The sequence below is a fragment of the Pholcus phalangioides genome, unplaced genomic scaffold (assembly GCF_987345545.1).
Source record: "Pholcus phalangioides strain wild (caught in Gottingen) unplaced genomic scaffold, Ppha-v1.0 ptg000040l_1, whole genome shotgun sequence".
Taxonomy (NCBI): Eukaryota; Metazoa; Arthropoda; class Arachnida; order Araneae; family Pholcidae; genus Pholcus; species Pholcus phalangioides.
In genome coordinates, this window is record NW_028301626.1 from 6,864,437 (window position 1) to 6,884,212 (window position 19,776).

Below are 19,776 nucleotides of genomic sequence, written 5' to 3' on the forward strand. Positions count from 1 at the left end.
CAACTTCAATATGCGGTGAATGTGCAAGAATAATGACAGAAAATTGCTCCAAACTGTGCACCATAAATTCCACTTATCAGTAAGAAATCAATGAATATTTGACAGAATAATATTATAGACATTCTCATACAGTGGAATCTCGATAACTCTACATCTATTATTCCCTTAGTTGGCACAATAATGTAGGGGAAACTTTCTAAGTTGACACATGTTTGGCTTAACTCTGCTTCAGTAGACTACAATTTTTGTCCCTTTACCACGACTGATTTTTATGATTGCCTGTGTGTTAACCAGTTATAAGAATTTTTTGATACTGTTCGCGGGTATTTTGCAATCTTTCGTTTCTTTGTTTTCTATGATGGGTCCCTTTTATGCATTGGGGGGGGGGGTATGATTGTGAAGAATGAATGTTTGAAACCTATTGACCAGCTTATCATTTTAGTGGCGTTTATAGGAAAGGTCTTTCATTCTTTTCATGGTCAAAAAAAGTGAGGATATTGTCACCATCCAATAGGAATAAAAATCTCGTCTATTGGGAGTTTTGATATTATCTATTGCGGAGAATGTTTTTGGCGGAACTCAGGTTTAGAAAGTTTTGTTCTTGGAATGATTTCTTGGAAAAGGAGTAAAAGAAAAAGAGCTAAAGCCTGCGGTTAGACGCTGAATATATCATTTGGTTTTCATCACGAGTATCGCCAGCCGTGAATGCAATGGCTCCATGCAAACTTCATACTGTAAGTAACTTTAAAATCAAAAGTTGAAATTTTGAAAAAACTAGAATTAGGAGAAAAACTCAGAATTAACTTGCCAAAGAATATGGAGTTGCACGGAACACCATTTCAACATTTGGTAAAAATAAGGAAAAAATTTTGTCAGCATTTGAATCTTCTTATGACCAAGCAGAGAAAACTAAAAGAAATCAGACTTCAGTGATGTGGAAGAGGCAACTCTTTTGTGATTCAAATCCGTTCGATCTCCCTCAATCCCATTAACTGGACCAATAGTTCAAGAAAAAGCAAAAAAAATTGCAAAAAGTCTCAATCAAGGTGATTTCACTGCAAGCAGTGGATAGTTGACCCGATTCAAAGAACGCCATGGGATTGTTTTTAGGAAAGTTTGTGGAGAGAGCATATCTGCATCTCAAGAACCTGTTGAAAATTTTAAGAATGATGTTCTCAAACCAATGATAGAAGAGTATAAAGATGTAAATGTGTTTAATTGTAATGCGACAGGTTTATTTTTTCGGTTTTTGCCAAAACAAACTCACCTTCAAAGGAGAAAAATGTGAAGGATGTAAAAAGCACAAAGATAGTTTGACAGCTCTTTTGGCAGCAGAGCAAACTCTCAGACGGGTCGGAAAAATTGAAACCATTAGTTATCGGAAAATCAAAAAAATCTCAGTGCTTTTAAAAATGTTGAAACTCTGCCTGTGGACTATGATGGCAACAAAAAGGCATGGATAACATCAGAGATTTTCGAACAATGGTTGAAGAAGCTAGATAGAGAATTTTCAAAAGAGAAAAGATTTATTTATTTTGGATAACTACACCGCTCATCCAAAAATATACTTGATTATTTTCCATGAGATAAATATTTTTTTATACATTTTGATTCTATTATGAAACAACCCTGAATCAAAACTAATAAGAATTAGCATTTTATTTAATGTAATTGTTCGAATGTGTATAATTACATACACAAAAGAGATCGAACAAAAATTTAGAGTGAAACCCTGATAACTCGACTACCGCTTAACCTTACTCAACGTGATAGGGAAGCTATCACGCCTGTCAAAATGACAGGGTGAGGTTTCGCCACTATTTCTCGTGCCCGTGATATTTCCGGGCTGGAGTGTTTGAAAGTAACGCACCAAAAAGATGAAAAACAATCCATTTCTTATACCCAGAAAGTTTTTTATTTCTTATTTTACATACCATATGACAGTACCAGACTATTTATAACATTATCTACTGTCCATACAAACGACATGCTAGATGTACAGTGCCGTAGCAAAGTCGGGAAAAACCTACAGTTGTAACAGATCACAACAAAAATATGGGAGCAGTAGATATTTTAGACCAATATCTTGGAGATCACTTTATTGTTCGAAAAAGGGGAAATAAATACTGTAAGAAAATATTTTTTCATCTGTTAGATCAAACTATTTTGAATTCCTATCTTATTTACAAAAAACAAGGTGGGGAAAAATCCAATTTGATGTTTCGTTTGTCTTTAGTAGATGAACTTATTGAAACGTATCGGTCATCAGACACTATTCCAAAAAGAGGCCGGCCAAGCTCGGAGGATAACCCCTAACAGTTTGATTGAAAGGCATTTTCTTAGACAAATACCTCCACATGATAAGAAAAAGCAACCATGAAGAGAATGCAAAGTTTGTTGTTCGAGAAGAGATGCAAACAATAAGTGATGTAGGAAGAAAACTCTGTACTACTGTCCAGATTGTGATGTTGGACTTTGCATCTCATGCTCTGAAATTTATCATACAAGGAAAAATCATTGATATTCATTTGTATTATGTATAAGTTTCATAAAATTTTCTTTTAATGTATTTAAAACACATATTTTTTATTTTTTTCTCCACGCTGGAAAGCCAATATTCCGTCACAATAACCCTGATTGTTGGTTTTTCCTGAAAATTTGAATTTTCTTTATTTCAAGTAAAAAAAAAATCCAAAAATTAAAAATGAATACATATAGTGTTCATATACTTATTTTTATACAATTTTCTTGAATAAAAAAATAGGCACTTTTATTACTTTTGAAACCTTTCTTGAAAATTATGTGATCGTTAAGGGGTGAAGTCAACATGTTTGTCAATACTTTTATGGTGTCGAGTTACAGAGAGTCTACTGTACTTAATTTGGTGTGTGCTTATTTTACATCTTTCTCATATTGTGGGATTACTGAAAAAGTTTTTGTAATGAACAGTGTAAACAATGTATACAAAATCTTATTTTTAATGAATTACTTCATTCTTTAGTGAATTTTAAAGCCATTTTATATTCGTAAACAAATATAGTTTCCCGTTATGAATACACAATTAAACAACATTGAATGAAAGTAGGGGAAAACCCAGGAACCAAAAAGAAATACCTGTTTTCCCTATGAAATGCTGTTTCTTCATGGTTTGGGCCAATTTGACCCAGTTCGCAGGTCTAGGTATACCGAAAAAGTGCTGCGGTTCTAGTGTTAAGGCAGTCCTGACCATACATCCCGTTAGTTCGAAAGGGTAGTATGGTAAATAGGTAATGTTAAAATGGGACAACTGTTTTCCTTTCCCACATAATTGGTTGTGAAATGTTCAATCATTCTATTTTTTTTTCATTTCATTTCAAAATGGGACGTTTCCCCCTTGAGCTAAAATCCAGCATTTTTGTTATTCAATCATTGTGAGGCATGACAATGGAGCTGTCCAATGTATATCAGGAATTACAATATATTGTATTTTTTTATGTAAAGTCTCTCGGAAAAAGAAATTTGAATCTAGTCAACTGAAAGAAACTAAACAAAAGAGTTTTTTTAACACCATACATTTGCCTTTACTATAGCAAGGCCCATTGCAAAAGTAGCTCCACATGTACATGGATCACAGCAAATACTACAGGGTGATTGTAACATTAAGTACAGAAATGTTTGTCAACAAAAGGCAGACACCTTCTGGACTCCTCAGTCCAGAAAGTGTCTGCACTGTGGTAAGGATAACTAACAGGGCAAACATAAATATGGTTAAACCTTAGCTTCAGAATGTGCAAAATAAACTTTCAACAGGGAAAAAAGTTGACGCTATCCGAAGTGCTGATAACTGTAAAAGAATTTTTTCCCCATGTTATGATATTGGTCTGTTCTGTTCTTCACAAAAGTGATAACAATACCCAAATAACAACATTATCTGTGACTAGAATAAGCTGCACAGCGACTGTATGCATTTTTGAAAGAAAGTAAGAACATGATGTATTCTACACTGGTAGATTGACACTTGTGTTAGTGAGTAGTTGTAACTACCAATTCAACTAATTAAAATAGAACATATATGTTATAGAAATGGATTACCTTTTGGGTTTGATAATACGATTAAATAATCGACATTTGGGTTTACCCAAAATTCCAAAAAAAAATTCAATTTTTACTTTACTTTCAACGGCCTCTTAAAGAAATACAAAGGCCACGACGGGCAAAATACCCATCAAGATGGCTGAAAAAAGATGCCTATAAAAATATGAATGTCTAATATATCTTAACTATATCAAAACACAGCAAACCAATAAGAGCAATAAAAAACCAATAATTATGATATATCTTAACTATATCAAAACACAGCAAACCAATAAGTTTGGAATTTTGGGTAAACGCAAACGTTGATTATTTAATCGTATCATATATGTTATAGCTGTTATACATGAATATATGCATGCTACATGAATAGCTCTTGCACATAACACAGTATACTGCATTTACTAATGTTCTAAAGAAAAAAAACTATGATTACATTTTCTTGAAGTATTGACATAGATAAGATTAGTCTGTTTTGTAGGGTTATTATTATTTTCTTGAAAATTAATAGAAAGTTCTATAATGCTCATTTTCTGCCATTTACTCCAACATTTGTTTAAGAATAAGCAAAGCTTTTCAGGCATCAGCTGCTGATGGTTTAGGTACTTTTTTATCTTGATAGGTTTTTACACTCCTTCACCAGATACAAAGTTGCATGTTTGTTTCAAAATATTCAACGGTGCTGTCAGAGATGTGCCTAATTGTGAGGCAGTTTCTCACTGACTTACATTTTGCAACTCATTATACTTTTTAAGAATCTCTTGTTTACCTCTCACATTAAAATCTTTTTGCTTAGACATGATGCCTGCTCTCGAAGATTGGGTTAAATGAATTGCTGTTTACTTATAGAAATTTTAGTTTCCCACCCTTTATAAAAACCAGTTTTGACTATCTGAAATTTAGCAAACCTTACAAATCCAACTCCACCACCTCGTTCAAGCTGCTTTTGTCACTTCTCCCACACACTTCTTGACTACACTTTTTTTTAACGTTGAATCAATGAAAATGTTTCCAAACAAAGTCCAGGTGCCAAAATTGAGACAAAATATTTTGCAAAGTCAAATTTCCTGTAGATAAAATTCAGTCTCAATTTTTTTACTTTTTAGAAGCAACACAGTTGATTTCATTAAGCGGAGGTTTTATAATGTTATTGGTACTGATTTGATTCCATTTTAATAATTTGATTTTATAAAGCAGCAATTACTGTACTAGGGAGCCTCTTCAAAGTTCAAGTTTCATATTACATAGATTTCAAGAGTTTTATCACAAAAGTTTCCTGCAATTCAAAAAGTTGAGAAATATATTGTTGCATACATACATATCATCAAAAACGTTTGCTAGCTGAATCTGTATTCATTAGCCAAAACAGAAAAATCACGAAAAAATCTTCATTAGTCAGAAAATTTGTAAGTCAAAGCATTCATTAGCTGAGGTTTCACCGAGAATCAATTTTTTTTTCCAACACTTGTTACAATTTTACATCTAATTATGAAAATGTGAACCATTATTTACTCTCAAGTATTATAATGCATCATAAAATGTACAACTTATTTTTCCTCTCTAGATGTTCTTTGTCACTTTCAGTAGCTCAATACGTTTTTTGTCTAGGTACATCCTTCAGTTAGTAAATTTGTGTAATTCATGCTCACTTCCACATTATTACAGTAGGATTTTATTTTCAGCTTCATGCTTTGGTTCTACTAAAAATTCACCCTGACATAACCTCTTGCACAGAAAGGGATAGATATGCACCCATGCAATAAAATACAATCACTAAATTGTTAATTCATGCAAAAAATTTTAATAAATTTAATTTTTAAAATTAGTTTGTTGTACTAAGATTTACACAGATATTCGGCCGAATACCTAAGCAATATTCGGCTAAACTGAATATTTGGCAAAAGGGCTGAATAGGCCAAATACCCAATAGCAGCTCAATATTAGTCCCATCTCTAGTAACAAGTACATATTTGTGGTGATGGACTGTTTCACCAAGTGGCCAAAAGCATTTCCTGTTCCCGAAATGCTGGCACAAGTGTTGATGCAGAATTGGGTGTCTCGATTCGAAGTTTCCTTGCTGATCTATTCTGATCTAGGAAGAAACTTTACGTCATCAGTGTCCCCCAGGATGTGCAAACTTCTGGGAATGGAAAAGGCGTGATCTACTTCGTTTCATCTGTAATCTGATGAGATGGTGGAGAGATTCAACAGAACCATTCATGGTCCCCACATCCTGGAGCAGGGTCCCCAAGACAGACCTTTCATGGGCCCTTTTACAGTGAATTTATAGCATGATAAAACAAAAAATGATGGCAATTGTCCCGAGCCCCAAGGCCCCGTCAGCCCCACCCTTGTGGAGGCTATGAATCATCTCTTGCTGTTCATGTCAAAGTACCCACAAGATTGGTATTCAAAGTTACTACTGCTCTTGCTGGCTGATAGGAGTGCTGCCAACGAGAGCACTGATTTTTCACCATCACAGATGCTCATGGGAACAGGATCTTTGGCTGACGAGTGACCTGCTGTTTGGGAGACCACCAGATGCTCCTCTTCATATGGAAGAATATGTCAGGGAATTTCAAGAGCCCATTAAGGATGTGCATAGAATCGCCAGAGACAGGATCGACATCAGCTCTGAGAAGATGAGAGTTTGTTACGATGGGCAAAAGCCACATCTCATGATTTCAAGGAGAGAGACTTTGTCTGGCTTTGGAATCCGAAACGTCGAAAAGGAAGGTGTCTGAAACTAAGGAAAAGAGGGTGTTCGGAACGACGGAAAAGAGGGTGCCTGAAACTCCCGACTTTATGGGAAGGACATCATCATCTTAGGAAGAGACAACAATGCTGTGACGTGGATTCAAAGGACACTGAAATTCAAGGTGGTCTATGTCATCAGACTTGCTTATTACAACAAGGACTACGGAGGACTCACCGATTTGAGGATTACATTGCCTGGGAGGAGCAACTCTCAGAGGGTGGGGAGGGGGCAAAGTTATGAAGTAGACATTTGAAAAGGCTTGGTTAACGCATAAAAGGTTCACGTGGCATGCAATTGTGAGAATAGAAGAACAAGATTCTAAAGGAACTCGGATGAAGAAAGAAGAGGCGTATGTTTTGATGGTGTAATATGGCTTTGTCGGCGCTCACATGACCTTTACTCTTATATAATAATGGTGCATATGTTATGTTTTATTATTGAGTTTGTGTTAGATGTTAATAAATAGTAGAAATAGTAAATCCTTATAATAAGTAGATTTTGTTCACTAAAAACAAACTATTGTTACTTACACACGTTTTCGGTGCCGATGTATCATGAACTGTTTTAGGAAGAAAAGAAACTAGTTTGAAAAGTTGCCGCTTGGAACGCCAATGTCAATGGGGGCGCATGTGAATTACTCCTCATTTGCATGCTTAGTGATTTGGGAGCTATATATAATCATGTCCGTGCTACAAATCGGTCTTCAGTCTCAAGTAGCAATAAACTTGCAAGTCAACCGAACAATTCGGCTGGTCCGACGTTCCTGTCACAGAAGTTCCCATCAGTTGCTCTTCAAGGATGTCTAATGCTTGTCTCAATCTTAATACCTTCGCAGATCTTGCAGACTACGATCTGGTTTTGGCTGGCTTGGTCTATAGCTGTGACCTGATACCGCCTCCTCGTATGATGCAGATATCAGTGATCTGATTCTACTTCTTGATCGCTGAATTTCACGTGTGGCTCTGCCAATGTCCGCGACCTGATGCTGCTTCCCTATCAATGCCTTGGGTTCGTCGCCAAGTTCCATGTGTGACCCTACTGACATCTGTGGTCGAGCATCATTTCCTGATGACCATAGTCGAATGTCACTTTCACCCCGGCATCTTCATTATAAGCATAGTTTGAGTTTTTTCCTGCTAATGAAGGGTTTTCCTTGATTTAATGTTTTGACTAATGTAATGTCTTAATTTGTAATAAAAGTAATAAATAGTTGTTGTTCAAAACTGTTTAGTTCATTGGCAGTTAGAGACATGCGTTGCAATGACTGCTCTAGATGAAGCAAGACTTCTAGTTTCTGTGAATAAAGATGTTTCCTTGCTCTCAAATCGTTTTCCCTGTGAGGTTTTGCCCATCTTCAAGTCCCTGGCAAAGAACCCTGGGAGAGATCCGCGCAATGGGATGAATCTGGTGACAGAGGTTCGATGAGACCCGCTGGCAAAGCGAAAATATTTATCAAATCAAAATTAACATACTTCCAATATACACTCGTGTGCAAAATGAACAGAATTAGCACATTATGTCGAATTTCTGAAAAACTAGTGGACAGATTTTAATGAAATTTGGTAAGAGTACACAGTTATAACAGACAAAGAGATGCACCATACAAAAGTCATAGTATGCACGCATGATTGTCAATAAAACTTATCACTGCAGGAATGTCCAAAATCCACATTATGAGATCAAACTGAAAATGAGTCTAATATGGGGTAGGGTCCCCTCTCACAATCAGACAGGGCGCACAGCATGACAGTATGCTGGACATGAGGCAGTTGAGGAGTCCCTGTGGCAATCGGTACCACCCCTGCAGCAATGCAGTTTTCAGTTCTGGGGTGATTCTCAGAGGGGGATGGCGAGATGCAATTTGCAATTTCCCTCCCAAGAGTGTCCCAGACATGTTCTATAGGGTTTAGGTCAGGAAATCTGGCTGGCCAATCGATACACAGAATATCCTCACTTTCCAGATAATCGTTGACTAGGTGAGCCCAATGTGGATGAGCACTGTCGTCCATGAACAGGAACCGAGGGCCAACTGAAAAGTCAAACATAGGGCTATAAGATCTCCTCTCTATCTCCTAGCAGTCACAGACCCTCTGCCAAACACATGGAGGGGTGTGCGGCCATCCAACATGATGCCTGCCCAGACCATGACACCTCCACTATTCACAGTGGTTCATTTCTCTGATGTGGGAGGGATGGTATCAGGTGCCAGGCTCTCTCTAGATGAGTGTATGTCGAGCATCAGTGTCCAGGCTGAATCTCAACTCATCTGTGAAGAGCACTGTGCTCCACTGAAGTCCAGTCCAAGGCTGATGTTGTTTGCACCATGATAAACACACTCTCTTGTGTGCTGCAGTTAGTGGGATGCAAACAGCGGGTCTTCTGGCATAAAGCCCTCTCTCATGAAGCCTTCAGGCAAGAGTAAACTGTGAAATTCGAGTTCCAGTGGCAGCATGCAGCTCACATTAGAGCTATGATGCTGTAGCAGTCCTGTGATGCCGCGCTGAACATGCCAAATAACGATCCTCATTGGTCGTCGTGGCTCTTCGATGACCTTGTCCAGGTCTTCTCGATATGGATCCAGTGTCCTGAAACAGTTTCAACAAATTGCATTCGACACTGGGCGTAACATTGAACTCTGTAGCTACCTGCACTTGTGATTGCCCTGCCTCCAATTTACCAATGATTCTCCATCTCATTCCTGTCATCCATAGATTTGCGGCTACTAATTTTACCTCATAGCTTATAAAATTTACCAAACTCTTGCAAGAAACATAGTGAATGTTGCCAAGGAGTACAAGCATACAAATCATGGAAAACGCCTTGTGAACTTATCATTCTTTCCGTGGTCACAGCTCCACCCACACACACGTTTTTACACACTTATGTATTCGACACTGAATATTTGCATATTTCTTCAGTGCCATTATTAGTACCTTTGGTTTAGTACTTTTTGTGAAAATAGACACAATAAGCAAATTCTCTTAATTTTGCACATGAGTGTATCATTATGAGATATGCTAGTAAATAGGTTCTCAAAGTCATAAGTTTCAATAGATTGTATATTCTCTTTACTTAGGAATTCTAAAACGTTTTTATTATTGTTAACAATGAATCTTTTATTTTCAGTATATATATTGCTAAGAATTTTTTTGAGAATGTGAAAGAATTTCAAACCAGCCTTTTGATTAAAAGTATTAGTATTGCACGTAGCGAATCTACATTTAATGGGAATTTTATGAAATTTGACATAAATGATTGATTGATTGATGACCGCTCATGCACAGATCTGTTGTGCAAGACAACTTCCTCTCTTCACCCCCTAGAAGGCTGGGTCATTTCGGAGAGCATGAATATTCATTCAACAAATGAAATTATATACATTCTATGGAAACAATTCATCAGAAGACATTGAGCACAATAAAACCTCGGTACGTCATCCCCTCATGTTATCGAAAAATTCTGACGGCTAAAGCGGAATGACGACTTAAGTGGAGTGCCGTCAGTTTTAATGTGCAATCTTGTGAAAATCGTAAAAATTTAAAGTAATATGACATTTATTAAAGTATGAATCAAAATAACAATATTAATAAAATTTATAGATTGCAAAAAAAAAAAAAAAAGCTATTTTTTGCATTTTCTTATTTCTTATTACTTAACTTATTGTGGTAAAACATACTGGCATGGACGGAGATACAGGGGGGGGGGGCACAGCCCCCAGCATCAAAGGTGAAGTCGACTAGTCTAATGTATATGTGTATATGTAAATTGACATCTTCTTGCCCCCCAGCAAGAAGAGATCAGAAGGTCATTATATGACCGTGCCCCCCCCCCCAAAATTCCAAGTCGATCTCCGCCTATGTGTACTGGTACACTTTGATTTACACTAGTAATTTTCAATTTAGACTAACAGAGCAACTGTTAGAATAGGTAGCTTTTCTTCATGACAGAGCTCTATATTGCACATTAATTTTACATATACATCAAATTTAATATATATATATATATATATATACACACAGACAGAAAATCAATTTTATATATATATATAATTGATTTTCTGTCTGTGTGTGTGTATGTATGTTCTCTATACAAATCTACAATTTTAGATCGATCGTCGCCAAATTTTGCATATATACCAAATGAGACCCGACTTAAAAGATAGGCTACTTTAAAATTTCGTCAGAGTAGGGCAAGTGCCCCAAATGGGCAAAAAACAATGGTTTTTGGGCCTCAACAATCACTTTCAGAACGTTTATTTTGGTTACCGTGGTTCCATAGCAATGCGTTTCAGACGTGTATATGCCTTTACAACGGTTTGTCACTTCTTTAATCCTGTTAGTATATGTATATGTATAATAGTTTATGCTTTTATAATGGTTTGCCACATTTTCAATCCTGCCAGTAACGAGGCTTTTTGAATAGACGTCATAATCATCATCAGCATCGTTTTGAGGGTCAGGAAAAGGGTGATCCTCATAGAAATCGGTGTCAAAATTTCCGATTTTACTGTAGAAATGCTGAAATTTTGGGGAGTTTTCTGTCACATCAATAATTTTAAAAATTGTATTAAATTCTAGATTTCTGAACTATTGAGTTCGATTAGAGATACACGAAGCCCAGGAGATCAAATATGAAGTAATTAGCTGGACCTACTTTTGAGAGTTGGACATTCATGCAAAAACATTGATTTCAACTTTTTATTTATATCTTCTCAAGCATGAAAATTAATGTCTCCGTATTGTCTTTTGATATTCAACTGCATCAATTCATATAGTTTAGGTTGCTTTAAAATTAATTATGGGCCATCGAAGAAATTCCACAGCTTCAATTAAGCATTTTTGGAAGCTGAAACAGGCAGATGGATAACTTAAAGTTCAAGGGGGGGGGGGGATCGAAATACCTAGCGCACCTTAAAAAAGGAAAAAAAATATATATTCGTTTCTATGTTTCTTTAAATCTAGATTTGTTTATTTCATGAAGTCGCGCAGGAAGTCGCCGTATTGGTTAACTTAGACACGGTTTGCATGTCCCTCAAAGAAAGAGGGAGATATCACGTGATCCAAACAGCCTCATTGAAGAAAACCCGGGCAGCGCCGGGTATTATAGCTAGTATATATATATATTTCAGTGTTTCAATTCTTCATCAATAGTTCATGATACAAATGCAAATATAACGCCACAACAGGCAAAATGCCCAACGAAATGGCTGACAACTACAAAGTAATCTCGAACACTTTTCACTTGAGGGAGGGGCTCTGGGCAGGGATAAGTAAACAGAAGACACACACTTGGAAAAGAGTGTCTGATTTTTTTCAACAAAGATAATTAATTAAAAGATAATAATTTAAATTTCAAGCCCTAAATTAGTAGGGCCCATGCAGAAATGAGATCTAGCTCGATCAGTCCCTAACATTTCAAAAATCTTAATCTGCAAATGAACTTCTCCGGCGTAACTATTGTTACTTGAACTGTTCCATTTGGGTATATATGATTTTATGATAACTTTTAAGAATATGGCTATGCTGTTAACAAGCTTTTTTAATGAGAGCCATAAAAATAGTCTGTTCTTCTTTCTCAAACTTTTTCATAATGATGAGTTTACCAAAATTAGCGGTGAGTAAATGAGGGTTAATAACATTGTTGTCAGTTCGAGCCCCACCGTCACCACAGTGATGGTCGGCTGAAGTTGGTTTTCTGTGGTTCCCAACTTCAAGGCGCAAATGCGAGCCGATCCCCCCGTTAAAAAGTCTCGCCACAGAGAGCAACAGTCCCACAAATAGTACAAATATTCAGTCATTACACTTCACTTCTGAGATATAGATGGCAGCACTGAAAAATCATACACAACACTAGATACGCACTCAGACTGTTAGGTACACATACTTACACTTCCGGCACACCTCACTAGGTAGTAAATTGCCCATGGCGATAGACCTGAGTTGTGCTCGGTATTTAAAAAAAAAACAAAAAAAAACATTGTTGTCTATGAAAGCTGGAAGGGCCTGAAGAAAAATTCTGTTTACTGTAATAATGAAATATATACCAACAAAAAAGATTAAACACATTGTAGTGACCGATCATAAACGATACTCTGTGACGTCATGATGTCACGTTTTCTCGTTGTAGCGCTTTTCGCCTTGTGATGGATGGTAACCTAGCAACGGATGGCCAGAGAGTTTTTCGAACGTTTTAATCAGTTGATTGTATTTCGTCGTACAGAAAGGATGTCGCGTATAACTTGTCCGTGTGTGTGTAAATAAAATGTTCATGTCTTTAAGAATGAAATTTACATCTTCTCATTGCCGTCGCCTTTACTGGTGACCCGGACGTGATCCCGAACCTGCCAAGAACTTATCGCCATGGCTGAACAGCAAGAAAGCGATCTTCGAGTTCAAGCTGTCCACGCGAAACTGCCGACGTTCTCGAAGGACAAGATCAAACTTTTTTTCGTCCAGCTTGACGCTGCCTTCAAGATCAACCATGTTACTGCCGAAGGAACTAAGTATAACTACCTAGTCAACTGCCTAGATGTGGAGATCTTGTCAACGGTAAGTGACATTGTTTACGATCCTCCCGCATCGGATCCGTTCTCGAAACTCAAGGAGAGACTTCTCGCTGTATATAAACATTCAGCCGTGAAAGAGGTCAAGATATTGTTAGAAGACCTATCCCTAGGTGATCAGAAGCCTAGTACGTTGCTACGTAAAATGCGCGAGCTTTCGACAGGGCGAATTAGCGATGAGACTTTCCTCAAAAATTTGTGGCTTCAACGGCTACCAAAGAGTATACAAACAGTGTTAGCTGCCAGCAGCGAAGAACTGGACAAGCTAGCCGAGTTAGCTGATCGAGTAGCTGAGCTCACCGAACCCAATTACGGTTATGTAGCAGAAGCCTCGTCTTGCTCGGAAATAAGAGACCTTAAACTGCAAATCTCGGAGCTGACTAAAAGAGTTGAGCAGTTGGGCAAATATCCGAGGAATAGCCGGAACCGCTATCGAAACTCCAGTCGAGACCGACGTTATTCTGGTTCAAGGAATCGCTCGCGATATCAAGACTCCGATGAAAACTCTAACGTGTGTTATTATCATAGCAGGTTCGGAGATAAAGCTTTCAGATGCAAGTCCCCCTGTGCTTACAACGCTCAGAATATTCAGGGAAACGGTCCAAGCCCCTCGCAGTAACGGCATGCGGTGGCGGCGATAACAGTCTTCATCATAGCCGTTTGTTCAGAATGGAAAGGAAAAGCGGCATGAAGTTTTTAATTGACTCTGGAGCTGATATATCAATTTTACCTTACAAAGGCAACGGCAAACCGACAACTTTTGAGCTTTTCGCTGCAAATAGTTCCCGTATATCTACCTACGGTTTGAAACTCCTGGAATTGGACTTGAACTTACGGCGAAATTACAAATGGCATTTCACCCTCGCTGACGTTGAGAGACCAATTATCGGATCGGATTTCCTTGCTCACTTCGGACTCATCATCGATATCAAAAACAAGCGACTTATAGATCCACTCACTTCTCTCACGTGTAAAGGTTTTCAGCATATCAACAACCGATTTTCAGCAACCGATTTCAGCATATCAATCTTGACATAGTTGGTCCATTACCATTATGCCAAGGTTCTCGGTACCTCCTAACGATGATAGACAGATTCTCCAGGTGGATCGAAGCCTCTCTAATGCCAGACCAAACTGCTGAAACAGTCGCCAAAACATTAATTGCCACTTGGTTTTCAAGATTCGGCATACCGCACAGGATCACCACCGACCAGGGCAGATAGTTCGAGAGCCAGCTTTTCCAAAGCTTGAGCAGATATCTAGGATTCCAACATCATAAAACGACTGCTTATCATCCACAAGCAAATGGGCTGATCGAGAGACAACACCGATCGCTGAAAACAGCCCTGAGATGCCGTATTCAATCGAATCCTGCTTGGGTTGATGCTCTTCCATTCGCCCTACTGGGTCTAAGAGCAGCAGTGAAAGAAGACCTGGGATGCTCTTCCGCAGAAATCCTCTACGGAACACCATTGCAGTTGCCCGGCGAATATTTTTCGAAAACACCAGACATTATACAATCCGATTTCGTCCATCAAATACAAAAGCTAATGTGTTCAATGAAGCCGGTGCCTACAACAACTCACGGATACACGCCGACGTATATTCCTAGTGATCTGCAATCCGCGTCGCATGTCTTCGTACGCAACGACGCACCACATCCTGCCTTACAACCAACATATCAAGGCCCGTTTCCTGTCAAAGATCGCAGAGAAAAAATTTTCGACATTGGCATCAATGGGGCAAGCAAGAGGATCTCCATTGATCGTTTGATTCCAGCTTTCCTTGGAGATAGCTTTAAGGTACCTTCAGAAGTGCCCATACAGCCATCCAGTACAGCGTTGCCAGCACAAGCAGTACCAGCAACTGTGACTCGCTCCGGTCGTCACGTCCACTTCCCCGACAGATATTCGACCACAAATTTCGTTGACACTAGAGGGGAGTGTGTAGTGACCGATCATAAACGATACTCTGTGACGTCACGATGTCACGTTTTCTCGTTGTAGCGCTTTTCGCCTTGTGATGGATGGTAACCTAGCAACGGATGGCCAGAGAGTTTTTCGAACGTTTTAATCAGTTGATTGTATTTCGTCGTACAGAAAGGATGTCGCGTATAACTTGTCCGTGTGTGTGTAAATAAAATGTTCATGTCTTTAAGAATGAAATTTACATCTTCTCATTGCCGTCGCCTTTAACATGCTAATTTGCACTAATTAGCAATGCGCTATTATATACATTCTGTGGAAAGAATCCACCAGAAAACATTGAGCACGATACAATCAAGATGAACTTCTTTCAAAGAAAGAAAGCAAAGTTTATAATTTACCGATCAAAATCATCCAAAAGTGACGAAACAACAGAATTCAGCCGGAATATGTCCCAGCCATAGCGCCAGTACAAATGACCCAAAGTGACAAGAGACCATTCGCTGTCTTGAAATACAAATTTCTCGCCATTATATATTCCCCAGAGACTTTCATGCGGAGTTCGCGGCTTTAAACCTGGAAATAAAAAACAAAGGGAACATAAACTTCATGTTGAATTGTCTCTAACCCATTAACATTCTCGACTTTCGCCAGAAATCAGCAATGGATACAATTTTTTTTTTCAGCTGCAAATAAATTAAAATATTGGCATAAGAGTTTCTAACATCTTGAAGTTGCTGAAAATGCCGAGCTGCAAGCTGGAAAATATGGCATAATGCCATCATTCAAAGGAGCGAGACAATGCCAATTTGATTTCACCAAGGCTAAATGAATGAATGCCAGAACTTTGCCACTGAAGTTATCCCGTTGCCGAGATCTCTTCCAGCCCAGCTTGGTGGCAGTCTGGAACACTTTATTTTGTGTCAAAAAAGAAAAAAAAAGATTAAAAAAAACCATACGAAATTTTTACAACATTTCCCCCGCACAATTGAAAACTGTCACGATTAACAAATTTTGTGGTGATTACAGATGAGATGGGGTTGGTAGTTGGAGAAAAGTTTCGGGGTTTCGTTAAGATGGATGAATGTATACATATTAGAATGGAAGTATGTTTTAAAAGCAATTGAGGGCCTCCAATGCCATCTCATCTGTTATCTTATACTTGACATATTATATGCACAGGATACAAAAAAAGAAAAAAGAAATGAGAATCTTATTGTGAAAAAATATATATATCCATCAGAGCGAGTCATCTCGCTTAACACCTTATTGGTAAGCAAATGGGTTTGACAACTTGCAGACTAGAAGCTAGCATCAGTTTCAATGGGTTAAGTTCGCTCGCTCCGGTGGATCTGATGAAAATATGCAAAATAGAAATATTGTGTGGGAGAATATATACAATTAGGATCACCCGTGCCATCTTGCTTAGCACCTTACTCGGTGAGCAACATGAATACGACAATATGAGTATGCACGTGTGTTGTGGACATGAAATGCATGAAGAACTTAAATACAGTATCACCCTAACCCTGTTTTGGTGAGCAATGTGGGCCTGGTTTAAATGAGAGATTGTCTGGAGAAAACCTTAGCTAAGGATCAACTTCGGTCTTCGTGTTTTGGTTGACTCGCTCTGGCTGGTTATATCTATATTAAAAAAAATTTATATATATAAAATATAAACTATGTGTAATGGTTATTATGAAACCATTCGTGTCCTCCGACCTAGCACTTTCGCTAGAATAGAAAAATGAAAAGACACTTGTGGTTATCACATTTACATCATTGTAACGGGAATGTCATAAAAATTCCTGTTCAGGTCCCGTTAGTATATATGCTATATCTTGCACATGTAATGGTTATGTATTAGTAGTGACAGTCATGTGGATATGATTTTTGTTGTTTTTATCTATTTGTTCCCCCTCCCCTATTTTCGTAATATTTAAAACATTATTTTATAAATCTGGTGGACAGATTTTGTATTCGTTGCCATGTATATATCTGACAAGGCTTGTAATCCTTGCTGCTGTATTTGTGTTTTGAGACTCAGTAAAAAAGTTTACGACCCGTCATTTTAGAGGCTATAGATTCGTTAAAATGGGTTTTAAATAAAAAATACTAACCGAGTAGTTTCGAGAAATCCATAAGATATTTGTTCCGAGGATGTATGACAGATGCACCAGATTCATAATACTCGCCAGCGACATTTATTGTTGCGACTCTGCCCCCAATGACTTCTCGCTCAAAGACGGTAACGCTGACATTTTTGGCAAAAAGTTCTTTCAGGAAATAGGCGCAAGCTGTACCTCCCATTCCTCCACCAATGATAGCTAGAAGAACAAATGACAAAAACACATGTAATAAAGAATAATATGATGTAGAACAAGTACTTTAATAATAGTCAAACTTGGCTCATGAGGAAAGACCTGGAAGCATGTTGTGGCAATCTGTTAGATTTGATATACGGGTCTGAGGATTGGTCTCAATTCTTCAACATTTTGTGCTGCTTTCAGCCTGCAAATTGTTAACTACATAAAGAAAATTTTTTAGGTGCCATGACGACCTGAGATTTGTCCAGCCCTGCAATAAATCTTTGGAAGCACCAGAGTTCACATGGGACAATGTGCTGAAATAACTGGGTGTCTATCAATTATCTCAGTATCCGGCCATTCAAGATTGATTTGAGTGTATTTAGCGCCTAAAGTAATTCTCTTTAGTACCTTTCTGCTGATGTGCCTCTCAGAGATTACAACATGAAAGAAACATTGATACACCCCCCCCCCCCCTTCAAAAGTTACCAGTCACTCTGTATTTTCAGGAGGAAGGGAAGTACGCTGCATTGAATATTCATTAGCTATTTGAGAGAGCCTAACTAGTCTGAGTCCCCAGGTTTTGTTTTAGTGCCTCCAGCTACGCAAGTAATACTATAGTGACAAAAATTATGGGCCTTGGGAAACAAAGAAGAATGTAGGGTGTCTGCCGCAAGTTCGTTTCCACTTGCAATGAATTTTCCAATGAGGGTTTATATGAGAGCACGTCAGTACTTTGAACAAGAACTTACCAGAGGGCCTCTTGCTGTCAGCCCATATAAATAATCATCAACAAATTAAACCTGCTGGGGCTTCCGGTTGTCGTGGCGGCAGTGACCGGCCGGGCTTGTGCACTATTTCTGGCTGGAGATTCCCGGGGTTTTTGGGATTGAATCACTGGAGGCCCAATCAACAGCCAATGGGGAGGGAATCAATGGAACAGGGAACAGGCATTGTGTCTGTAACCAAGACTTGAGACAGGTTTGGGGGAGTAGGGCACTCACAAGGAACTGTCTCATGGGCACCCCAGGTCTAGCTTCTTGTTCCTCTCAGCATGGCCCAACTCACCAAGGTAAAGGACATATCTCTAACAGGACAAAGGGCCTCTTGGGCAAGCACTAAGGGAACCGAAGAGACACCCTTGGAAAATATCACATATATAGCCCTGCTGGCTATATTTTCCCTACATCTTACAGACCCATGGGGATGACAAGGCTACCTTTATAAAGTCGAAACTCGTTATAACGACCGATATGATGAGTCCTAAATATTTTAAAATAACTTCACTATAAGTTTTCAATTTCGAAACAACTATCCGATATAACGTCGGTTTTTTAAGGAACGATAAGGGTCGCTATAATGAGCGTTGACTTTAAACCCATTAACCGACTAGCGGTTCGAGGTGTTGGCACAAAACCACTTCAAAAATGCTTGGTCTCCAGGATTAAAATAGCTTTGAAAACGTTTTGGCTATTTTTCCTTCCTCCCCGCACGCACAGCAGGACAGCGAGGACTCTTTGTGAGATTTGATTCTTTGTACTGCCTTGATTGTCACAGAGATGTCTACAATTTTCGCGGAACAACATACCCTCATTGTACTGCGGTTGATAATGTACAGCGTGAGATTTCACTTCTAAAAAAGAAGAAAAAAGAATTTTTCTCTTACATTCAAATACAATAGTATTAAGAATGTCTAAATAAGCTCAGAACGAGTCTGTTTTGAAATCTAGGTGAATATTTGTAAAGGAAAAAAGAAAATAGAGCATATCTTCTCTTTTTCTAAATAACCTGGATTTACACATAAATGGGAATTATATACATACAATGCTATGAGCCACAAAGGATAATTGACTTTCCGAGTTGACCACACACATGTGGCAACAGCGATTCTCGCTCAGTACCGTGGGGAGCCCAATAGCTTTGGGAGTGTTTGTGCGAAGAAATGAGAGAGGCGTGTGCTGAACCATCATTGTCATGTTTCAACAAAGACGTTGAGGGGGGAAGGAAAATCGGTTTTTTACGTTCAGAAACTTTTAGAAACGGATTTTCTGAATCGTGTTTTCACATGCAGAACCTTTTTGATGCAGACATTTTTACCCGTATATCTACGTGCAGATCCATCGGTCGGTTAAACAACATTATCGTACTGGGAAA

The 19,776-nt window shown here is 38.3% G+C and overlaps 1 protein-coding gene across 1 annotated transcript in view; it reads right to left on the reverse strand.

Annotated features, from left to right (window-relative positions):
* The window catches only part of LOC149065418 (prenylcysteine oxidase 1-like), a 30,260-nt gene that overhangs the window by 10,038 nt on the left and 446 nt on the right, over window positions 1-19,776 (reverse strand). The window contains exons 2-3 of the mRNA XM_089254112.1: window positions 17,437-17,643; window positions 15,718-15,892 (exon numbers count right to left, since the gene is read on the reverse strand). Of these exons, the coding sequence (XP_089110238.1) occupies window positions 15,718-15,892; window positions 17,437-17,643 (382 nt within the window). The remainder of the gene's footprint in view (window positions 1-15,717; window positions 15,893-17,436; window positions 17,644-19,776) is intronic.